The sequence below is a fragment of the Watersipora subatra genome, chromosome 1, assembly GCF_963576615.1.
Source record: "Watersipora subatra chromosome 1, tzWatSuba1.1, whole genome shotgun sequence".
Lineage (NCBI taxonomy): Eukaryota > Metazoa > Bryozoa > Gymnolaemata > Cheilostomatida > Watersiporidae > Watersipora > Watersipora subatra.
This window is the reverse complement of record NC_088708.1, coordinates 70,815,856-70,839,162: the sequence shown is the minus strand read 5'-3', so window position 1 is coordinate 70,839,162 and position 23,307 is coordinate 70,815,856. Positions and strand designations below refer to the sequence as shown.

Below are 23,307 nucleotides of genomic sequence, written 5' to 3'. Positions count from 1 at the left end.
CATAGATATGTTATCATACTGTAGCAAGTACAGCCAATTGTATTGACAGCATTCTGCTGTCGAGTGTATTTCTAATTCTTATGAATCTGAAATTTATCATAAAGTTTATGCCGCCAGTTTATTTTTATTTAGTTGAACAATTGATTTTGTACGCAAAGTAGTCACAAGTATGTTAGTTTATCTCATTCAAAGTAACACACAGTTAGGTGCATCATTAGTTAGAGTTGCTGTGATGGACTGCTCACTAGTTAGCTTTGGCTCTGGTCTACTCGTGGTGCCAGGAAGGATATCTGATATTAAATCGTCACATCTGTCAAATTGACAATGCAGATTAGTGGGCTATGGTGACCTTGCAAGGGGATTAGTGTGCTATGGTGACCTTGCAAGGGAATTCTCAAGACTTGTAAAAACAATGATTTGAGGCACAATTAATTTTTATTTCAGAGCAACAACTTTGCTTGTAAACATATGCGTGGCTTTATCACAGGGCTATATACAGCCTTGGCTTCCCGCCAAACGTCCACCACAGCCGATCTACCCAAAAGGTTGGTTTTAGATTTCTATTGACTGTAACATATGATTTCTATTGACTGTAACATATGATTTCTATTTACTGTAACATATGATTTCTATTGACTGTAACATATGATTTCTATTGACTGTAACATATGATTTCTATTGACTGTAACATATGATTTCTATTGACTGTAACATATGATTTCTATTTACTGTAACATATGATTTCTATTTACTGTAACATATGATTTCTATTTACTGTAACATATGATTTCTATTGACTGTAACATATGATTTCTATTGACTGTAACATATGATTTCTATTGACTGTAACATATGATTTCTATTTACTGTAACATATGATTTCTATTGACTGTAACATATGATTTCTATTGACTGTAACATATGATTTCTATTGACTGTAACATATGATTTCTATTTACTGTAACATATGATTTCTATTGACTGTAGCATATGATTTCTATTGACTGTAACATATGATTTCTATTGACTGTAACATATGATTTCTATTGACTGTAACATATGATTTCTATTGACTGTAACATATGATTTCTATTGACTGTAACATATGATTTCTATTTACTGTAACATATGATTTCTATTGACTGTAACATATGATTTCTATTTACTGTAATATATGATTTCTATTGACTGTAACATATGATTTTTTGCTAAAGAGCTTATTTAGATAATGCTGGAAACCGATACTAGCTCTGGTCTAGCACGGACAATCTGCGAATAGGATTCAATGTGGGAGGGTGTGGTATTGTTGAGGCTGTCAACATTGTAGATATGAATACGCATGATGTCCAAGGGGCTTAGTTGAGGGGCTCAACTGGTCTGATGTTTGTGTCTGTTAGGATCCTCATCATTGCTTTAGTAATAATTCTCACTGTTGACTCCTTTTTATTTTTGCTTTTCTGGCATGATAAACCAGCATTTTATAATATCTGTGTACACCCATACTTATCTTGTATAGAGGACATCTTGGTAAAACTCAGCAAATAAGCCCTTCTAGACTGTTATTGTTTTGGTGCAGAGGTGTGAGCTATTGAGTGTGGGACTGATTTAGGCAAGGAAAGGGATGAGGATGATGAAGATGCCCCAACGACGCTTAAATCTCCAAAAGGAAAAAAATTGCCCGCTAATGTGGCTGCTGCAAAAGCAAAGATTCCGGAGGTTTCTATAAGTCCTGATGCTCAGCCTGACCTAAAAAAAGCTTTAGAGGTAAACAGAGTTTTCCTCTCAATTATGCTGAGCTTAGGGATGTTAATGTTTTGGTTATTATCTCCACCTATAATACATCATCCTAAAGAGGCATCACGTCAACTCCTCATTCTGTCTATATCAATATAGCTTTTCTTGCGTTTGCCTGTATACATGATATGATATACATAGTGTGATAGTCGTGTTTCCCAACTTTAAAACCTGAATGTCTGGTAGCATACAATATTCACTACCAGTTTCTGATTAGGCTTTTGTAACTGCTGACCTCTGTCATGAAACTTTGTAACAGCAAAAAGAAATCGCTCACTTATACTGTTTAATGCTGTCACCGCACTTGGGATAAAAATCTTCTTTTTATACAGGATCTTTCAATTATTTTGACAAACTAAAGATAGACACTGATTATAAGCTGCTATACAATGTGCTGGATGACTGAGGACATCCACAAGGTGCCCCATGGAGACCTAGCTCTGCTTTTATCAAGTTTACATGTTGCTGGATGGTGGAAATCTTTACCTTAATTGAATAATCATGATATTTAATCGAACAGTTTTCGTTCAACCTAAATAGCGCCATCCATTCTGTCATTCAATCGATGTTGAATTTTAATGTCCCACAGTTGACAAAGGCCTAATGTCTGCTGCCTAATGATAACAAATGCTTGTCAATAATAACTACTAGCTAGTAGCTACTAGCCATATTAGCAGCTTCTAGGTATTGACTACCTTTTTTTCACTCTGCTTTTCACTTTTTTCAATGTGCTAGTATGCTACCAATAGTCGCAGTTAATAGGCTGGTGACAGACACTCGCAGGTTTCGCTAGCACTCAGACTAAATGCTTTTTGGATTATTTAGCCGTCTGAGCTAGACAGCCACTACTTTACGGTGTTGTCCATCGGCAGCATTGACACCATCGAGGAAATATCTATGGGTGACTTTTCTTGTGCCATAGAGGTACTTCCTTAGCCGTAGAAGTTCTTCCTTAGCCATGGAAATGTTAGTCACTATGTTTATTCATGTTGTTCCAAAACCTATCATAGTTTTGCAACGCTGCACCTCAGATCATACACTATACGTTCTCATCTGGTCAGTTAGTTTTTGATCCAGAAGGTGTTTATGTTTATGGCGTTTGAGGATATACTTACGAGTACTTGAGTTGTTCACGCTGCCCTACTTGTATCGTAAAACATTAGGTGTTGTCAGTACTTTGGAAAATGCACTGCCAATATGGTCAGACCCCCACAATCTCATTCACCTTGACCTAACTAGTGGACCCAGATCATCTCTCAGTCCCTCTCTGCTCTTGTCTGTTTTATCCAACTGATCTGCATCTGTCTCTACACGCGCTGACTACACGCATTCATCTCTGCTTTAGTTAGAAAACTCGCCCAACAGTTGGCTGTCTCTTTCATCTCAGGTTATAGAGTATGCGATGAAAGTGACCAATGGTAGCCAGCCAGCAGATGTTGTTCCACTTACCGTAAGATACCCCATGCTGCAGATGTGGGTGCTCATTAAACAGCTTCTCCAGCAGCAGATCGGCAAAACGCTCGGCACGTCTGCCGATGACGAGGTTAGTAAAACTGACACCGTTTCCTCCTGGCATCGAATATGTACTGTTGGTATTACATTGAAAGCTCTTCTTTTTGAAACAAGGTTAATATGAGCAGTCTATTTGTGTCTTCTAAGCTCAGGCTAAGTCTATTTGTGTCTTCTGAGCTCAGGCTAAGTCTATTTGTGTCTTCTGAGCTCAGGCTAAGTCTATTTGTGTCTTCTGAGCTCAGGCTAAGTCTATTTGTGTCTTCTGAGCTCAGGCTAAGTCTATTTGTGTCTTCTGAGCTCAGGCTAAGTCTATTTGTGTCTTCTGAGGTCAGGCTAAGTCTATTTGTGTCTTCTGAGCTCAGGTCAAGTCTATTTGTGTCTTCTGAGCTCAGGCTAAGTCTATTTGTGTCTTCTGAGCTCAGGCTAAGTCTATTTGTGTCTTCTGAGGTCAGGCTAAGTCTATTTGTGTCTTCTGAGCTCAGGCTAAGTCTATTTGTGTCTTCTGAGCTCAGGCTAAGTCTATTTGTGTCTTCTGAGCTCAGGCTAAGTCTAATTGTGTCTTCTGAGGTCAGGCTAAGTCTATTTGTGTCTTCTGAGGTCAGGCTAAGTCTATTTGTGTCTTCCGAGGTCAGGCTAAGTCTATTTGTGTCTTCTCTGGTCAGGCTAAGTCTATTTGTGTCTTCTGAGGTCAGGCTAAGTCTATTTGTGTCTTCTGAGCTCAGGCTAAGTCTAATTGTGTCTTCTGAGGTCAGGCTAAGTCTATTTGTGTCTTCTGAGCTCAGGCTAAGTCTATTTGTGTCTTCTGAGGTCAGGCTAAGTCTATTTGTGTCTTCTGAGGTCAGGCTAAGTCTATTTGTGTCTTCTGAGGTCAGGCTAAGTCTATTTGTGTCTTCTGAGGTCAGGCTAAGTCTATTTGTGTCTTCTGAGGTCAGGCTAAGTCTATTTGTGTCTTCTGAGCTCAGGCTAAGTCTATTTGTGTCTTCTGAGCTCAGGCTAAGTCTAATTGTGTCTTCTGAGGTCAGGCTAAGTCTATTTGTGTCTTCTGAGCTCAGGCTAAGTTGACTTTTTCAACACAAACCTGTAAGACATTTCTATATTTCTAAAATAGTCACAAACTGTTACACTAGTTAGTCTCGGTTCCAAAGTCTGTTCTAGTCTTTATAATTATAAAATTAAGGCTATTTGTATCATTTGGTTGTTAGTCTACTGCTCTAGTGCATTGCAACTTTGTTAACCACTTTATATAAACAGGACACAAGTCGGAGCAGACATTACATTGTTGCCCAGCTGCAAGGGGTAATGTATACACATTGTACATTTACCCTGACTTTTCATGTAGCTTCTTACCTCGCCGTACTATACTTATAAAGAATTAGGTACAACTAATTGCTGACAGCTGTTCAATCCTAGCTGTCACTTCATGTGACTAGAACCTCAGGCTACTAGCTAGCGGACACAGGTTCTGATTTCTAATTTAAATTTATAATCTCTGGTATGACCTCATCTACAGACTCTCTATTTCAAGGTCTTATTCTTTACTAACCTTGTCTCTCAAGTACTGAAGTATAGCATTTCTGCATTTTCTTGCCTTTTAAAGATTTTCCTGCTTGTGTGTTATTGTGATTCATCTTTTTTCTTTATGGATGTTGTCCTCTTGCCATACAACATGTTTGTCTATTGCCGCTGTTTTCTTCCCTTGCTAGACGCTAGCCTTGTGCGACTTTACATCAGCTGTTGCTGCCGATCAAAGATGGAAATGAAAACTAATTTAGGCCGATTGTGGTCTGTTCCTGCATATATATATAGTGACTGTATGCACTACTGCTATGTTTATGGGGTCTATGGGGCATATATATAGTGACGGTATGCACTACTGCTATGTCTTTGGGGTCTATGGGGCATATATAGTGACTATATGAACTACTGCTATGTCTATGGGGTCTATGAGGCATATATATATAGTGACTATATGCACAACTGCTATGTCTATGGGGTCTATGGGGCATATGTATAGTGACTATATGCACTACTGCTATGTCTATGGTATTAGGTACTTTTACTCACACATAAATGATGAAGAATATAATTTGATCAGCAAATCTTACCTTGTTTCTGCTATTTACAGGGTGTGAATGAAGGCCAGAACCCTATGACCCGAGCACAGGTTGCTGTCGATATGCTCTGTCTCAGCGTCAACGGCATCTTTGAGTTTAAAGAAGGGCCAACACTGGAGGAGGTGAGTACTAATTTAGGTTATGACAGAGTCTTGACACATAAATACAGGTATAAAGGTGTGTTTAGGCTGAGCTGAGTTGTCTTATGATGGCGGGTGTGACAAGTCGTGTTGGTGGCTGTGATATATATTTATAAACTATGTGAACGTCCTGGTAATAAAAAAGTCTTCGCACAGAAATTTATTTTTATTTGACTCATGCAACATTTGACATTCTAACCAGTGAACTTCATATCATAAGAACAAACTGTTTGTGCTGTTCAAATAAATTAAGAGAAAAATAAAATAGTAGTGATACAATGAAAAATGATTTGACACTGATACAATTGTTATGAACTGAGAAAAAAAATAAAAATCATGAATATGTTGAATTACTAATAACAATAATTACATAGAAGTGTGTGTATAAAAAGGTTACTGTTGTGACTGAAGCTCTCCATCCAGCCTTCGAATACGATGATACTGGTACTTCTTGAAGCCTGGTACAAACATAAAAATGAGATAACTTTGTATATAACTATGTATATAACTATGTATATAGCTTTGTATGCACTGTGTATACACTGTGCATACACAGTGTATACACTTTGTATAAACTTTGTGTACACTTAGCACATAGTCTGATCTATATTAAGCACACAGTATTCATTTACAAATGTTGACTGATGATACAGCTTGAGTGTTGAAGTAAGTCAGCATGTACTTATCTAAGAAGGTCTTATATATAAATGTAGTATATACATATGTATGTAATTCATGCAAAGGGTAAGTTAGACATGGAAGGCTTTATAAATAAATGCGTGTGTCTAAGTTTGACTGATTGAGTCAGTTCATTTCTGGTTGGCTATATCTACATACAACACACCAACTCACCCAGGAGCGGAGGCTTATCTCTAAACTGCCTAAATTTACTGTAACTTTCGGTGCCATTTTCAGTTATTATTGATTATTTAATATTAGCCAGGTTTTGGAACAGCCTTAATGGATGTCATAATGGCTAGTTGTGACATGCATGTTTCATAGCTAGATGACCAAGTGTCACAATCTGTATTCTATTATATCGCTTGCTGCCTTTTGACATGACACAGCCCGCCGGTGTGAAGTGGTTCCCTCAAATGTAATTTCATGAGGCCAAATCCATGTAAATTATATTCGATTTATTTTCGTGCGTGTGTTAAAACATGACTCATGTGATTAAACATGACTCACGTGTTAAAACATGACTCATGTGATTAAACATGACTCATGTGATTAAACATGACTCATGTTGGTTAGTGTCGCAGAATGCATATAAAACAATGTTACACCACATACGCATAATGCGTGACATCACACTCGGATTTGTTCAATGCAGGCTGCCAACATGACAGAAAGCTGTCTCTGGACTGACTCTCTCATAGAGCTGCAGCTTTGGACCAGACTTGCTGCCTATGCACGATTCGTTCATGATCACCAGATAGTGCTCAAGTGCACCAGTAAGGCTCTCAGTTTTGCTGATCTCTCGAACATTTCTCAGAAACCCAACACTGTCAGCAAGGCAGCAAATCAGCAAGCAAGGTTTCTGCATTTATTCTGTTTATTTTAATAACAATATTGTTTGTTTTATTACTACTATCTCTCCGTTGTTACTATCGATTCTACATCTTGAATATGGCTGTTGTTATCAGTTGTCATCGTGTTAATTTATGAAGCCTTTCTGGTTCTTACATCAAACGAAAAACTTACGCTGAGCCTTATAGGTTCATTCATGCGCTAATAGAGTTAGGTTTAGCGGTTCCATTCGCATGGGTTCTTTATGGCTTTAGAGTTGACGTTCTATAACATTCTCTGTTTTACATTGTATATTCTACTGTGTCAGATCTGTGCTCCATAAGCTGGATATTTGTGAACTCCATGTTGGTTTAGGTTGTGTGCAAGGCCTAAGGAAACAGACAGAACAATCATCTCGTTTGGAATGTGTTTAGAGCAGCAAATGCATGACAGAGTGTGCCCAACTTTAACCTAAATGCACTCTCTGTTTTACCTTCATAGCTTGTATTCTGATGTGTCTATCAACTCCTCCCTCTGCTTTAGACACACACTCTGAGCTACTATCTCAACTAGCCTGTGGTCTACTTTACATACACATAAAGTGATGTATGTTTTAGCTCTGATCGTTGGTTCAGGGAACAGACGCTATTTGCTTACACTAGCTGCATGCGAGGAGAGACGCTCATTGAGAACATGCGTGGACAAAACTCTCTACGACACGAAGCTATTCACAACTTCCTACAAAGTGCCCAGTAAGTGACTTAGTAAAGTGACCTAGTAATCAGCTTCATCAGAGCTGAGCATCCAGATTAGCTGAAGGCTGGTTGGAGGAATGTGCTGTCCTTTCTAAACTGTATATTTATATCATGAAATAATTGCTGTAAATAGTATAATTTAGTCTGATAGCCTTGGTGCCTTGAATGAATAAATTATGATTTTGTAATTGGCTAATTTAATACTTTTCTCTGAAAAAAAAACTTGGAGAAGTTCTGTAGCTTTTCAGCCAGTGGCCATGCATTGTAAATGGATGGTGCTTTTTTACAGATTTGGACGAAACGCCCAACAGTATTCTCTTGTTCTCTCCTCTGCTCGCAACTACTGGAATGCTGTCTTACCTCTTATTGGTTCCCCATTTGAAAGGCAGCTACTCAAAGACTCACTCAGAACTATTCTAGAATGTTTAGCTGCAACTCTCGACAAGAACTTGATGAGAGAGAGGGAGGTACGATCAGCCCTGCGTATCTTCTCTTATTAGCCCTAGTTTTACTATCAGTGTTACTCAACATTTATGATTGCTCCTGTAGTCTTTATTGAAAAAAGGATTGTTGAAACTGCAAATAGATCGAATATTTCGACTTGATATCAAAATATTAATTAGAATTCTGTTAACCTATGCACTGAAGCTTAGGCGTTTGCTTTTGAGACTTGATATAGCAAAGCTGGTACATCAGTGACCAGTGACAGACAGCATTTTATATCTAAAACTGCACACCCCAGTGTGCCTACCATATGGCTTTGCAACTCTAGTAGCATACCTACCATATGGCCTTGCAACTCTAGTAGTGTGCCTACCACATGACCTTCAACTCTAGTGTGTCTACGATATGTCTATCATGTGACTGACAAATGCCTACCATATGTTATATGGTCTACAATCGCTAGTATTCGTACTGTGTGATACCAGGTGGAGTACATGAGGGAACTGAGGCTGGTAAGATCAGTTGAATTGAAAGTGTTAACATCTGTTCGATTTGATCCTCTGTTTGATTCTCACAGATTTATTTTTAGACAAATCACTTTTACATGTTTTATTTTTCTTTCATATATTTTCTAAACACACGGTTGTTAGCCTTTTGGTTAAAAGTAGATTATGGTTCTTGATTTATTCTTATTTTAATCAAGTTCAATCAATTGTAATTTTTTCACTATTACTATGGTGTATCATTTTTTTCTGTCAAGCATTGTATGAGGCTTTCTGTGCTATCACGAAACAAGTAGGAGTCATTCAGATGCGAGATTAAACATGCGCCACTCCGATTAAATCTCTGCTGATCTGCGTCTACTGGAATTGAAAGGCTCAGGATTGAAAATGCAAATGGCAAATCTTTAAATAAATAAATAAATTATATGACGATAAAATTATTTTATACGTGGTAAAGTTAATTTAATACATAAAAAAGTTGTGTGAAAAGTTCATCTAGACTTGTTTGAATTAGTGTGTACATTTTATAACTAATATGTACACACTATGTGATTAGAAACCTTTGGCCCTGGGCCCTTCAATTCATAATGTCTGTCTACCTGCTTACAGAGACTGTCCGTTTACCTGCTTCAATTGTTTATGTTACATTCTGTTTACAGAGACTTCACAATTAATTGGTATTACAAATGTTTTCATACAGTTCGCTTAAAATGTGCTCAAATTATTATTGTCATAATTTTACGTAGGTGCATGCTTAAAATTCTGGAATCTTCTTTTTGAGCTGGTACAAGTTTGATAGGAAACTCCAGTCCGAATCACAATAAGGTGGTCAAGACTATCGTTAGCTCTAGACTATCTTACTCTTCGTCTGCTCTCCTTGGTTCACCTTATTGTTAAACTTCAAACCTTTGTTTTGATAACTTCTAATATCACTTCGTTTAGTAGACGTACCCAGATCTCTAGGATAGTAGGGGTGTTAGTTATATGAGAATATAAAGTACCATTCCTCTTCTCCTCAGCATGGTAGAGATTGTATATATATATATTGTTTAGGAAGCGGAGCGACTCCAGAAAGCAGAAGAAGATGACATGGCCTTAGCTGCCATGACCGCATCGTCTCCTATCGAAGGCTCTACTGTAGAAGGTGCACCAGTACCAACATCTAAACCATTGGATGAGAGTGAGGATGATCTCGCCTTGCAGGCCGCCATGTACGGAGTGCTTTTCCAGGTATACGCTGACCACCAAGACTGGGAAGAGGGTCTGAAACTCATGGACTTTGCCATATCCTCTATGCCAAGAACGAAACATAGGCTGTAAGTTATGCGCTCTTGTTTAGTTTTCGCTGTAGTTCTCGATGCATTCTCATGTTAACCTTAAAACAATGTCTTATAAATTGTCACAGCAGATAATTTTAAACCAAACATATAAGCAATGGTTGGGAAAGGTTGGTAGGCAGCCTAAACGTATACCTTCTGCATAATATTGTGCTTTAGCCTGTGTACCAATCAATCGTATTCATCTTGGAAGCTGCGGAGGTAAGTGAATATGACTTTTTATCTTTCAGGTTACTGTTCAAGCATAGAGTTATGGTAAAAGCAAAACTTGGTCACAACGTCTCTCTCGACATCCAGAAGTTCAGAAATGAGAGTGAGGCGCAGTTCTCAGCCATGTGGCACAAGCTAGCCCTATTTTCTAAGGAGAGTGGAGACCAGCTCGCTTGCTATCAGAATGCCATTGAGGCTCTCATGGTGAGTTGCCATAAATCGTTGTGTATTACTCGCGCTATGCCATTTACTATGCGTGTCATTTTCATTGCTTTACACCTGTACCTGGTGTCACTACAAATCTAATGCTACATAGCTAATAAAAGACAACTAATGGTGGCTGATATTTATGTGCCTTCAGAAGACTGAGGGAGTATATCAGAGGGTCGACTATCTCATTGAGTATGCTCAGTGGCTAAAGGTAAATGATTTCTCTCTCGATGACACGTTAGACATTCTGGAGTGGGCCAGTGATCTTTTGCTAAACATGAGGACTGCGTCAGATTCTCGGCCAGGTAAGTTTACCTTTCTTTGCATTATCTTTTCTTTTTCAGACTTTCACTAAATTCCTGTCTGCGGCCACTTTCTGTCATCGGGTATTCTTGTTATATTAGCAGCTGTTGAAGGTTGTTTAGACAACTCCGTATTTATATATTATGTTATTTGAGAAATTAATGATTATAGCTGCATTATATTACTCAGTATAAACTTGCAAGCCTCATGTGACATTTCAGCAGCAGAACTACACACATGCTCACTATTGCTAATCAGTAGCAGAACTAGTTGTGACTTTATTGCTGGAACAATCCAATTATCAGAGTAGATTTTCTCAAAGGATAGTAAGCTAATAATGTATGAACGTTAGCCATTTACCGCTAGCCATATTTATGATATACACATCTGCCTGAACCGTTGGACCTTGAGCTTACGGTTATAATTGCGGACAGGAACAAAAGGCAAGAAAGGTCAAGGCAAGAAAAATAAACCCGCTGTAGTGGCTGCTCCTAAAAAGAAGAAGGATGATAAAAAAGGGAAGGAAGAAGAGAAGAAGGAAGATAAGAAGGATGCTAAGGACAAGCAGGAAAAGAAAGATGACAAAAAAGGTTTGTAAGTAGGTGGCTGGCGAAGTGTGATGGGAGGAGCTTATCATATGTGTTGAGGTGTGATGGGAGGAGCTTATCTTATGTTTTGTGGTATGATGGTAGGAGCTTATCTTATGTGTTGTGGTACGATAGGAGGAGCTTATCTTATGTGTTGTGGTATGATGGGAGGAGCCTATCATGTGTGTTGTGGTATGGTGGGAGGAGTCTATATCATGTGTTGAGGTGTGATGGGAGGAGCCTATATCATGTGTTGAGGTGTGATGGGAGGAGCCTATATCATGTGTTGAGGTGTGATAGGAGGAGCCTATCTCATGTGTTGAAGTATGATGGGAGGAGCCTATATCATGTGTTGAGGTGTGATAGGAGGAGCCTATCTCATGTGTTGAAGTATGATGGAAAGTATGATGGGAGGAGCCTATATCATGTGTTGATGTATGATGGGTGGCCTATATCATGTGTTGAGGTGTGATAGGAGGAGCCTATCTCATGTGTTGAAGTATGATGGAAGGAGCCTATCTCAAGTGTTGAAGTATGATGGGAGGAGCCTATATCATGTGTTGAGGTGTGATGGGAGGAGCCTATATCATGTGTTGAGGTGTGATGGGAGGAGCCTATATCATGTGTTGAGGTGTGATAGGAGGAGCCTATCTCATGTGTTGAAGTATGATGGGAGGAGCCTATATCATGTGTTGATGTATGATGGGTGGCCTATATCATGTGTTGAGGTGTGATAGGAGGAGCCTATCTCATGTGTTGAAGTATGATGGGAGGAGCCTATCTCAAGTGTTGAAGTATGATGGGAGGAGCCTATATCATGTGTTGAGGTGTGATGGGAGGAGCCTATATCATGTGTTGAGGTGTGATGGGAGGAGCCTATATCATGTGTTGAGGTGTGATAGGAGGAGCCTATCTCATGTGTTGAAGTATGATGGGAGGAGCCTATATCATGTGTTGAGGTGTGATAGGAGGAGCCTATCTCATGTGTTGAAGTATGATGGGAGGAGCCTATATCATGTGTTGAGGTGTGATGGGAGGAGCCTATCCCATGTGTTGAAGTATGATGGGATGAGCCTATATCATTTGTTGAGGTGTGATGGGAGGAGACTATCTCATGTGTTGAGGTATGATGGGAGGAGCCTATATCATGTGTGTTGAAGTATGATGGGAGAAGCCTTATCATGTGTTGAGGTGTGATGGGAAGAGAGGGAGACTAAAGGCAAGCCTGGCGAGAATTTTGGAACTTGCATGAGTGCAGTTTGAATCTGGTAATAATGTCTGTCGCAATTTTTATTGCCCTCACAAAAAGCTCTAGTATGAACTTTTATATCTGAACACTAGATCTAAAAGTATTGAAAATGTACACAAGTTTGTCAAGAGTTTTGTCATTGGCTCTTTTGGCGAGAAAACCTTCACACTTTTTATAGGTCAGTGTGTCACAGTGATTGTACCTTTACAGGGCATAAGAAAACTAAGACACCTGAGGAAAAAAGAGATTTGACTCCGAGTAAAGCTACCGAGAAGCAGCGATCAGCAAAAAATGAATCACTGGAACCTGAGAATGTAGAAATCAATGAGGAAGACTACATTCCCGTGGAGAAGAAGGCAGAGATAGGTGAGTTAGCAGCTGGCACGATGCCAGGAAAGTTAAATATTGTAAACTTTATGCGAGCTTCAAGTTTAGTTTTTTGTTCATTTCCTGTCTCTCTTATTCTTCATATCCATGCATTTGATATTAACAGATGTGCTTCACTGTTTAGTATCGTTGCATCGCTTAGACTCGTTGCACTGTTGTTACGCATAGCATTGTACTATAGATAGTGTGTACCTGTGTGTTAATGTATTCTTCCATAAAATGAAGATTTTAATGTGATAACACACTACCTCATAGATAATACCATCATATCTCGTCTGCAGCACAGCGTTGTGGTAACTTGAAACCACACTGCGTGTAATAGAGCAGTCTATGCACTCTTAGTATATAAAGTAGTAGTTCATATCCGGTGTTTGTGTTGTTGATTGTGTTCTTTGGACCGAGCATTATACGTTGCAGTTCGAATAGAACCTCCTAAACTCGAAACCCCAGAGTGTGATCAAGTCGCCTCTATTGGTAGGCAGAGCGTGTGTCTCCCTTCCCGCCTTCTTTCACTCTTCGTCTTTCTCAACTTCTTCCTATTCAACAATTGGGTGCTAGAATGTGATTGCAATGCATTCTGGGTAGCTGGCTGTTTGATGTACTATGTCTATTGTTCTGTCTAAATTTCCAACTCTATCAGATTGTGGTAACACTTTCTGTGTTTGCGTGTTACCCTGTTTCTATGATCATTGAGTCTCATCACAAGATTTTAATTTAGTTTTAAAAAGTAATGAACGATTTAATAGTTTTTCAAAACAAATACTTTACAGTATTTGGCGAAGTTCACCGTTTGCAATGCATGCCACTTTTGCTTCACTTGTGAATAACTGTTATGATATCATCACATTCTGTAGGTTTGAAAATAGAGGCGGAAGACTTGAGTCTGTCTGACCTGACTGATATGAGGCAGCTGGAGTACCTTCTGCGGATAAGCATCATGGCCGCTTCTATCTCAGGTCAAGGGTCTTCCTCCTATAATAACTACTGCTTCTCTGCATACGGTTACCTACACAGGATGTGGCAGGTGAATTTGGTCACTGTTCAATATTGTCTTCTTTATATGAATGTAAAACAAAAAGTTATTTTGAAGTTGTCATCCCTTGTCTTGTATTACCATGTGAAAGCCGTTGTTGTATTATTAGTTGCCTTTAAAGATGAACTTACTCAAAACTTTAGTTGACTTTATTAGAGATTATTGATATTTTTGTATCATTTGTGGTGATTTTTGATGTTTGAAGTGATCTGATTGCCAGCATGTTTCAAGATTAAAATCACTAAAACTTTATCACCGTTAAAACATTCAAGTGAAAGTGCATTTATGACGTTTATAATTGCACTTTGGCAAAGAGACCGACAGAATAGAGAGCTGTAAAGTTGCAACCTGAGCTTCAACTTGAACTATTGATATCGTTAAGGATATCATTGATGATATCATTAATGATGTCATCAATAGCCGATATCGATAACAAGGTATACAGGCAGCCGCGGAACTAGTGACATAATTTTTACACATAATTTTTCATGAGCATTTTAGCTGCAATCAAATTTGGTCGATTTTAATTTTAAAACATTCTGGCCAAACATTCACAAAGGATAGAAAAATGCGGATACTTTTTGATTAAATTCTCTAAAACTTTGAGTAAAAATCTCTTGCTTACATAACTAAACCCAGTTTTTTTCATGTTATTTTAAGTGTGTTGTTGCTGTATTTGAGCACATCTCTAACAGTTGCTGAAAAGTTGTTATAAAATCGTAGAAAGACGATCTCTTGAGATAGAAATTAGCAAGGAATTCCTAAAATAGCTGCAGAAAAAACTATATCAATATCACAAGCTGCCGCTAGCAGAGTTATTTTTGTGGGTGACACAGTTTATTTTGCTGTAGCTGATGCTTTCAACTGTTGGCCCTGTTATAAAAGAGATGGCTAAGCAAGCTGCTGCCGCTGCCGAGGCTGGTAAATCAGCTAAGAAGGGTAAAGGAAAAGAGAAAGAAGCTGTGAGTATGATTCAAACTATATTCGTTTGTATGTCTATATTTTCAGTTACCATAGTTACCATGGTTGCCATAATAACCATAGTTACGATGAAGTATTGGACATTCTTTCAATAAGAAAGGGTATGAAACATGTTCACTGGTTACTACTCCTCTTGGCAGTAAAAGGTTGGGTAACCTAAAATTAGTCAAGAATTGTGTTCTCTATAAATTTGTCTTTGCTCTGCCAGAACAAAAACTCATCTCCACGATCTACACAAGGGGTAAAATTGCCAGGAAAGAAGCATAATGGCAAGGTTTGATTCAGTTGTTTTATTTGTTTATTTTTCATTCTTGACCTGTTAACTGTTGCTTTAGCTGCATATTTGTTACCTCGCTTCGTTCTGCCAATATTTATTCAATTATATGAACAAAATCCTGCAATATTGCAGTCAATGTGCTGCATCGAAGGTACGTGATGAATTACTGGTGAAATTTCGGGCTATTGCAGTCGTAAAAAAGATAAAAACAGTTTAAATGAAGATCCTCACTTTATTGGTCTCCAAAAGTAACTTATAATATGATCAATCAGATAATAATAATAATACTATAATAATAATACCGTCTAATCTTATTATTTTCGCAAGTTTAGTTCTAGCAGTAGTAAGATAATAGCGCTTCTCAATTTGTGGCACAGATAACACAGGTTTACATCTGAGCCACTTGTCAGATGTCAAAGCCTCATTATTTTACAGTTTGAATGCTTCGAATAAACAGTATCCCGTTTGTTAACGTACTCCATTGGTGAGAGATTTCTTTCTCTCAACATCCATGCTCAAATGCTCAAATAGTTCATGCTCAAATTAGCGCATGAGGTTATAAATTGAATACTTTGAGTTCTGACCAAACACATTTCAGTCTTTCGGAATAGTTGTGATTTTCATATTTCTATCAGATTGACTGTCGACTACAGAGATGACTGCTCTAATGACTGATAGAGTAGTTGATATCAGGTATCCCAAAAGCTACGGTCATAAATATCAAGCTAGTTGTAAGTTGAATCCTAGAGAGTTTTTACCTGTTTTTGTGCCATTTACACTTGTGCCATATTACCGCCACTTATATAATTTAACTCTCATGTTTTTAGCCTACAAAGGAAAGACCCAAGCGCAAGGGACCGTTAGATCACCTCCCTTCATCCGTAGAAGAATGGAGTCTATTTGATGCACCTGATGAGGTTGTCGATGCTGTTGGAAATGCTTTGATGCGAAAAGCTGCTATCAATGACACAACAATTACAAAGCCAGTCAGTAGTTGTGGTATTCTGCAGTCAGAGTGTTTTTACTGCCAACTAAACCTTGTCTATCAATAAGTACTTCCTCTTGTTTACAGACCCTGCTGCTGCACATGTTGGACAACATGGTATCCATGCTGAGGAGCTGTGGCTACAATCACCTTTGCTTGCCACTCCTTGCTTTTGAAGATCTCCTCACTAGATCTTTGGCTAAAAGCCAAGCAAGCAACATTTTAGTACATCTGGTGTAAGTTTATTGACTGTGTTCAATGGGAGCAACTGCAGTAGCAGTCTGATACCAGTAACATACTATTACTAATGAGTAGACGTATGATCATATGCTGCGCTAACACTCCCTGCAGACTATCAGGGTGTACTAACACTACCTGCAGAGTAACATGGTGTACTAACACTCCCTGCAGGCTATCAGGGTGTATTAACATTACCTGCAGACTAACAGGGTGTACTAACACTCCATGCAGACTATCAGGGTGTACTAACACTCCCTGAAGACTATCAGGGTGTATTAACACTACCTGCAGACTAACAGGGTGTAATAACACTCCATGCAGACTATCAGGGTGTACTAACATTCCCTGCAGACTATCAGGGTGTATTAACACTACCTGCAGACTAACAGGGTGTACTAACACTCCCTGCAGACTAGCCACCCTCACAAGCTCCTTTTTAGTGAGACAACACTTTAAAAGTTTTAACTATTTCACTGTTGTTAATGATAATAACTAGCAATGTCAAGGACTACTTGAGTCACATGTATAACCTTTTCCAATACTCGAAGAGAGAAGGTAAAACTTTAACTCACATGATGGTGAATATTTAACCTAATCAGCCCTATTGGTTCCTCAGAGAGCATAACCCTGCTAGAAATGTTGACTCAGAAAACCTGTACATGACGAGCCTTCTTTAGTATTAGCTTAATTCACATCACTATGTGATACCTGTACAGTTTTATACATGGCATGAATGATGGCTGAGAAGTTGCTTAGATACGAGCTATAATAGACTTGGGTTTATGATGTATAGCTCTACTGATTGTATCATTTATAGCTCCATAGAGGTTTGCCTTGAACTAAACCTCCTCGATGGAGTCAAGTTCCATGAAAAACTAGTTGGCCATATTGTGCCAGTGGAACTTGACTTGGCCTCATCATGGATAAGCATGGCTGTCTTCAAGGAGAAACAGTACCAGGTGAGAACAGTAAGCAAGCCTGAGCTATTATTTTACCATTAATGGCTCCAAGTTGCGCACTCTGTACCATATTATAATCGCAGGTGGAGGAACAAGAGAAGAGAATACAGGCTTCATTACAAGAGTTTCTCGATGCAGAAAATAATGCAGGTGACAGCACAATGGCTGCCCAGCTGTCAGCTCCCCAGAAGGTCAGCAATTTGTTGCTCAAGACGCGCAATTCTGGCTAACGTTCAACTTTTGGTTTCTGCAGGTTTTTAAATCATAAATTGTTATTTAATAAAATGTAGTCTTGAGCTTTGCGTGCTAATATAAGTTATTAAACTGTGTATTAAGGAGGAGGAGGCTACAGGGACACCCCATCTCGGACAAAAGCTCAGCTCTATAAACCTGAGGCAAGTGTGGACAAACACTGCAAAGGTTCTTCTAAGACTCGTGAGTACCTCTATGTTTTTTGATGAGGTTATGAAGAGTTTGGAGCACAGTCTTTACCAGCTAGTAATGTACTGCTTATAATTTCACTTGGAGGGTTTTACAGAGAGCAGCCGTGGCCTAGTTGTGTGGATCACCTAACTTGCAAACAGCAGTTTGGGGTCCATTTTCCAGAAAAATCACTGGTTTTGACAGGAATGGCATCTAACCATAAACTACTTTCTGCAACTGGGCATGTCTCCATTAGCGAAGGTTTCCTTGCCGCTGGGCTCAGACATGTTCAGCCATGTTCATTAAGATCACAGAGCCGCTGTTTGTGCAACAAGGTTCTTAAAAACACTCACAGCGTCTGTTTGCAGTAGGCTCAGCGGGCATCATATTTGATCTTCGAGGGGGATCTTCGAGATATTTTAATGCAGTATTCATTCATTACTGTGTTTTAATCACTTTTGGTTAGCAGAAAATGACTGAAAGAAATATGAAACTGCTGAAATGTGAACTAGAAATAGCATTTACAGTCTGACGCAATTCACTTTAAATAGTCCAGTTTTTAATTCTTAACGTTCAGGATTTGTCCGTGTAAACAAGAGCTGCATTGGCAGGTTGTAAATAGACGGTTAGGGACAATTTCTTAGCGCTTTCAATTTGTCTTACGTAACAGTTTATTGGTTATGTTTCCTTATAAAGTAAGATGAGTGCATAGTTTATAGCATCTAGTCAGTTTTTTGGTGGTGCCAAGCTGGTACAGGTGCTCGGGCTCCATAGGGCAAATGGCTAGCAAGCATGGTCGCAATTACAGTTGTCAGGAGTGTACATAGGCTAGAGAATGTTTGTTATAACTGGCTATAAATTTTTGTCCGATTTGCCATTTGTACAGTTAGCTAGCCACTTCTGCATGTTCAACAGATGTTGCTGGGGGAGAGTCATGATTGAATCAATCTACAGCGACCTAATTTACATTCGCTCTTTTCTTTGTTTATGATCTCTACTTAGCTGCTAATGTACTTGTCGCTGACCCACAAGTAATGTTTATGCACATATGGTACATATGTGAGTACTGCCGTGGTTTTAGGGAATGAACCAGCCAGCCAGGCAGTACTTGCACGCTGCTCTTACGTCTGCCAAGGAATTTGAGGAAGTATCTCTCCAGGCTGAGATACTCCATTTGCTGGCTGTCCTCGCCTATAAGGTATGTATTTGAGAACTCACATTGTGTCTACTAGTAATATATAGACATAAGCTCGGTTTTATGTGTGCTTATGAGGTATATCATATGTACAGGTGGCTGACTCTGTGTGTGTATATGAGGTATATCATATGTACATGTGGCTGACTCTGTGTGTGTATATGAGGTATATCATATGTACAGGTGGCTGACTCTGTGTGTATATGAGACATATCATCTGTACATGTGGCTGACTGTGTGTGTGTATACGAGGCATAACATATTTACCTGTGACTTGATCTGTGTGTGTATATAAGGCATAATATATGTACATGTGACTGACTCTGTGTGGCTATAGGTAGCATATCATATGCACACGCAACTGATATTTTGCGTGTATATCAAGCATATCATATGTACATATGACTGACTCTATGTGTCTCTATATAGTGGATCACATGTACATGTGACTGACTCTCTGTGTGTATAAGAGGCATATGGTATGACAATTTGGATTACTCTATGTACAAATGTGTAGCAATGCCATATGTACTTTCTGTTATTTTTTGTATATGTATCATATAATAGTCACAGGTTTTTTACTCATGATATGTACTATAGCATACCATATGAAAATTTTATTTGTTCTGTTGTTTTTGCATATTCTAGGCCACTGATTTGACTATGTGTGCATGTTGCATACGATATACCCATATAGTTGACTTTATTTATGCATATGTACGTAGTATATCATATGTAGCATGTCATGGGTGCATGTCGTTGACTTGACATACGAATCTGGTGCTCTACAAGTTATGAATATCCGCTGCATGTGTTACCATCTCTCAGTATGTTGCCAACTTCTTACACTTTGATTATATACTGGATATCTGTCAAGTAATGTCTGGTATCCGTATCACTTCTATACTATACAAGCTTTCAGTAAGTGACATCTCACGGTCAACCTTTCCATTGCAGGAGAGCCAGTATGCTCAGGCTATTAAAATGGTCCTCGAGTCACAAAATATGATTGGCTGTGCCGATGAGAAGTACTGGTATGAGACATGCAGCCTCATAGCTGACTGTCAGAGCGAGGATACCAGTCTCCGTATGAACATGCAGAAGGCGAGCAACACCTGCGTGGATGCACTGAACATGCTTAAAGAGGTTTTCCAACAGCGGCCTGCAGAGGTCTCGACTAATGGCTATGTGATGGGCATGCTTGAGGCTAAGTATGATTAGTTTCATGCATTGTTCATTGCTCATACTTATTTTTAACTGTTCAATGCATCAATAATCAATGCAGCAATACTCAATGCAGCAATACTCAAAGCAGCAATACTCAATGCAGTAATATACAATACAGCAATACTTATTGCAGTAGTACACCATACAGTAATATTCAATGCACTAATATTCAATGCAGCAATACTCATCGCAACACTGCAATGTAGCAATACTCATTGCAGCACTACACAATGCAGCAATGCTCGATACAGCAGTACTCAAATATTCGTTCACTTTTCATTTACATGTTGGAGTTGTGAGGACATACTTCCAGTGTGTTATGACTTGCATGAAAAACCCATTTGTTACAATATTGAATGTTAAACCATAACTGTCAGATACAACTTTTATCGTATTTTCTAAGTAAATCAGACATGCTGTTTCCGGTTTTGTTTTCAAAATAAAACTTGGTTCATTAACCTTCAAAATCATTAAGGCTTTTTAAAGCGTTTCAGTATCCGTCTCGAAAACAACGCAATCGGCACAACAAGCTCCGCCCCTGAATATGTGACGTAACCTAGCTTTTTAGCAACGGAAGTTAGGGGTGTCTAGTCTGATTTAGAATTATAGAGATGGGTCTCTTAACCCTTTCACTGCCAAGCATGTACAAATTTGGGTATCTGCCAAGTGCCAGTCATTTTACCAAAAATTACCGATATTGCTTCATGATATGTAAACAGTATTTTTTCCAATTTTAATCTCTATCTAGAACATTTTTGTTACATATTTTAATTTGCCAACATTTTAACCATCATTGCTATGCAATGATGGTTAAAGCTTTGTGCGATGATAAAGCTGTGTGAAGCTACGATCGATGCGAAGCTAAAACGATCCTCCATCATGTTCCTTACTCTTACAAAATTATTACTATCACCACTATCAGAGACAGTGCTCCTGCTTTAATTATCTGTATAATCACGAAAATCTGAATTTGAATTGGCTATAATGTCACCAACATAACTAATTACCTGTTTTCTGACTCGCGCGCGGTAATTAATGAACTCACACACAAAAAATGTTCGTTATTAAATTAGAAATGCTCAATCAAAAGTTTTAAATTGCTTCGTTATTTTAGGCTAATTTTATAGACAAATCTTTTGACAACACTGTCAATTTCCTAAAAGTCTTAAAGACTGTGGGTTATGCTGTCAACGAATAATAAAATTAGGTAACTACACAATTGCTGGGAAAGTCGCAATAATGCGTCTATGTCAGTGGTCTCACGAAAATGCATTTATGCATCTACGGCAGTGAAAGGGTTAAGACCCATTATTATCTAAATTTAGCCTGTAAAATAATCTCAGTTTTTTATGAAAGGTAGATTAACTATTTAAAATTGCTTTTAGCCTGTTACAGGATGTTTAATAGCCTGAATGCCGAGAAAAATGAGCTCAAAAAAGCGCAATTTTATCACAAGCTAGCGTTGTTCTCGTGCTTTTTGAGCTCATTCTTAAATATGCAATGTTAAATATCTTATCTACCTTTCAAAAAAGACTGAGATTATTTTGAAGGCTGAAGTTAGATAATAATGGCTTTTAAGACACCCATTTCTATAATTCTAAATCGGACTAAACATCCCTAACTTTTGTTCCTAAAAAGCTAGGTTACGTCACATATTTATGGGCGTAGCTTGTTGTGCCGATCATGTTGTTTTCGAGACCGATATTAAAGCGCTGTAAAAAAGCTTTCATTACTCTATAAGTTAATGGACCAATCTTTATTTTGAGTACAAAATAGGAATCAGCCTGTCTGATTTCCCTAGTAAATATGATAAAAGTTGTACGTGATAGTTATGGTTATGATGTGCATAAAAGGTTTTTTCCTCACTGTAATGAGTATTTCCATAATTTTTATTGTATTTGATTATATGGGATTTCGCTATCTTTCTAATAACTTGTAGGTAAGCAGGATAGTCTGCAGCCTTAAACCTCAGTATGAGAATATTTCACTAAAAAAGCAAGGAAAGATAACTGCTAATAATGAATCTTGTAACCATATGAAGCTCCTGTATTCAATGTTGTTGCTCCTGCTGTTAGACAAGTGATAGCTCAGATAATTAAGTCTGTAAGAGGTTGTGTACAGGATCTCTGTATGGCTAACCATCACATATCCACTGCATTATCTTCTGCAGGCTTGCAAAGACTCGAACCGACATGTACATGGAACATTTTAAAGCAATTCTCAAACCTCGGTATCTCAAAGCCATCTCTAGTTCTCTTGATGTGAGTTGTGCTCTCTTTATTTCTTTAAAATATAATTTTCATTGTGTATGACTCTGATAGCGCATAGGGATAACTAAAAAAGTACATCGTATGATGCCAAAAGTACATAGGCATTGTGCTCCAACATTACATATTCATGACTGCATTAGTATATGCCAACAGTACATGTAAATGGTCCCTACAGTGCATACAAAGGTGCCAAAAGTACATGTGTATGATTCCAACAGTACATATGTTTGGCTACATCAGTACATATGTATGACTACAGCAGTATATATTATGACTACTACAGTATATATTATGACTACAGTAGCGTATATTATGACTACGGTAGTGTATATTATGACTACATTAGTGTATATTATGACTACAGTAGTGTATATTATGACTACATTTGTGTATATTATGACTACATTTGTGTATATTATGACTACAGTAGTATATATTATGACTACAGTAGTATATATTATGACTACAGTAGTGTATATTATGACTACAGTAGTGTATATTATGACTACAGTAGTGTATATTATGACTACAGTAGTGTATATTATGACTACATTAGTGTATATTATGACTACAGTAGTGTATATTATGACTACAGTAGTATATATTATGACTGCAGTAGTATATATTATAACTACAGTAGTATATATTATGACTACAGTAGTG

General features: G+C 38.2%; 1 protein-coding gene across 1 annotated transcript in view; it reads left to right on the top strand.

Annotated features, from left to right (window-relative positions):
* Positions 1 to 23,307, top strand: part of LOC137391028 (cilia- and flagella-associated protein 46-like) — a 53,190-nt gene that overhangs the window by 13,467 nt on the left and 16,416 nt on the right. The window contains 23 exon segments of the mRNA XM_068077371.1: positions 445 to 545; positions 1,610 to 1,764; positions 3,182 to 3,337; positions 5,432 to 5,542; positions 6,894 to 7,096; positions 7,687 to 7,821; positions 8,114 to 8,291; positions 9,825 to 10,087; positions 10,339 to 10,522; positions 10,680 to 10,833; positions 11,266 to 11,421; positions 12,878 to 13,033; positions 13,472 to 13,528; positions 13,909 to 14,078; positions 14,939 to 15,049; positions 16,173 to 16,331; positions 16,418 to 16,566; positions 17,388 to 17,529; positions 17,613 to 17,720; positions 17,866 to 17,964; positions 19,034 to 19,150; positions 20,105 to 20,346; positions 22,545 to 22,635. Coding sequence (XP_067933472.1) covers positions 445 to 545; positions 1,610 to 1,764; positions 3,182 to 3,337; positions 5,432 to 5,542; positions 6,894 to 7,096; positions 7,687 to 7,821; positions 8,114 to 8,291; positions 9,825 to 10,087; positions 10,339 to 10,522; positions 10,680 to 10,833; positions 11,266 to 11,421; positions 12,878 to 13,033; positions 13,472 to 13,528; positions 13,909 to 14,078; positions 14,939 to 15,049; positions 16,173 to 16,331; positions 16,418 to 16,566; positions 17,388 to 17,529; positions 17,613 to 17,720; positions 17,866 to 17,964; positions 19,034 to 19,150; positions 20,105 to 20,346; positions 22,545 to 22,635 — 3,397 coding nt within the window.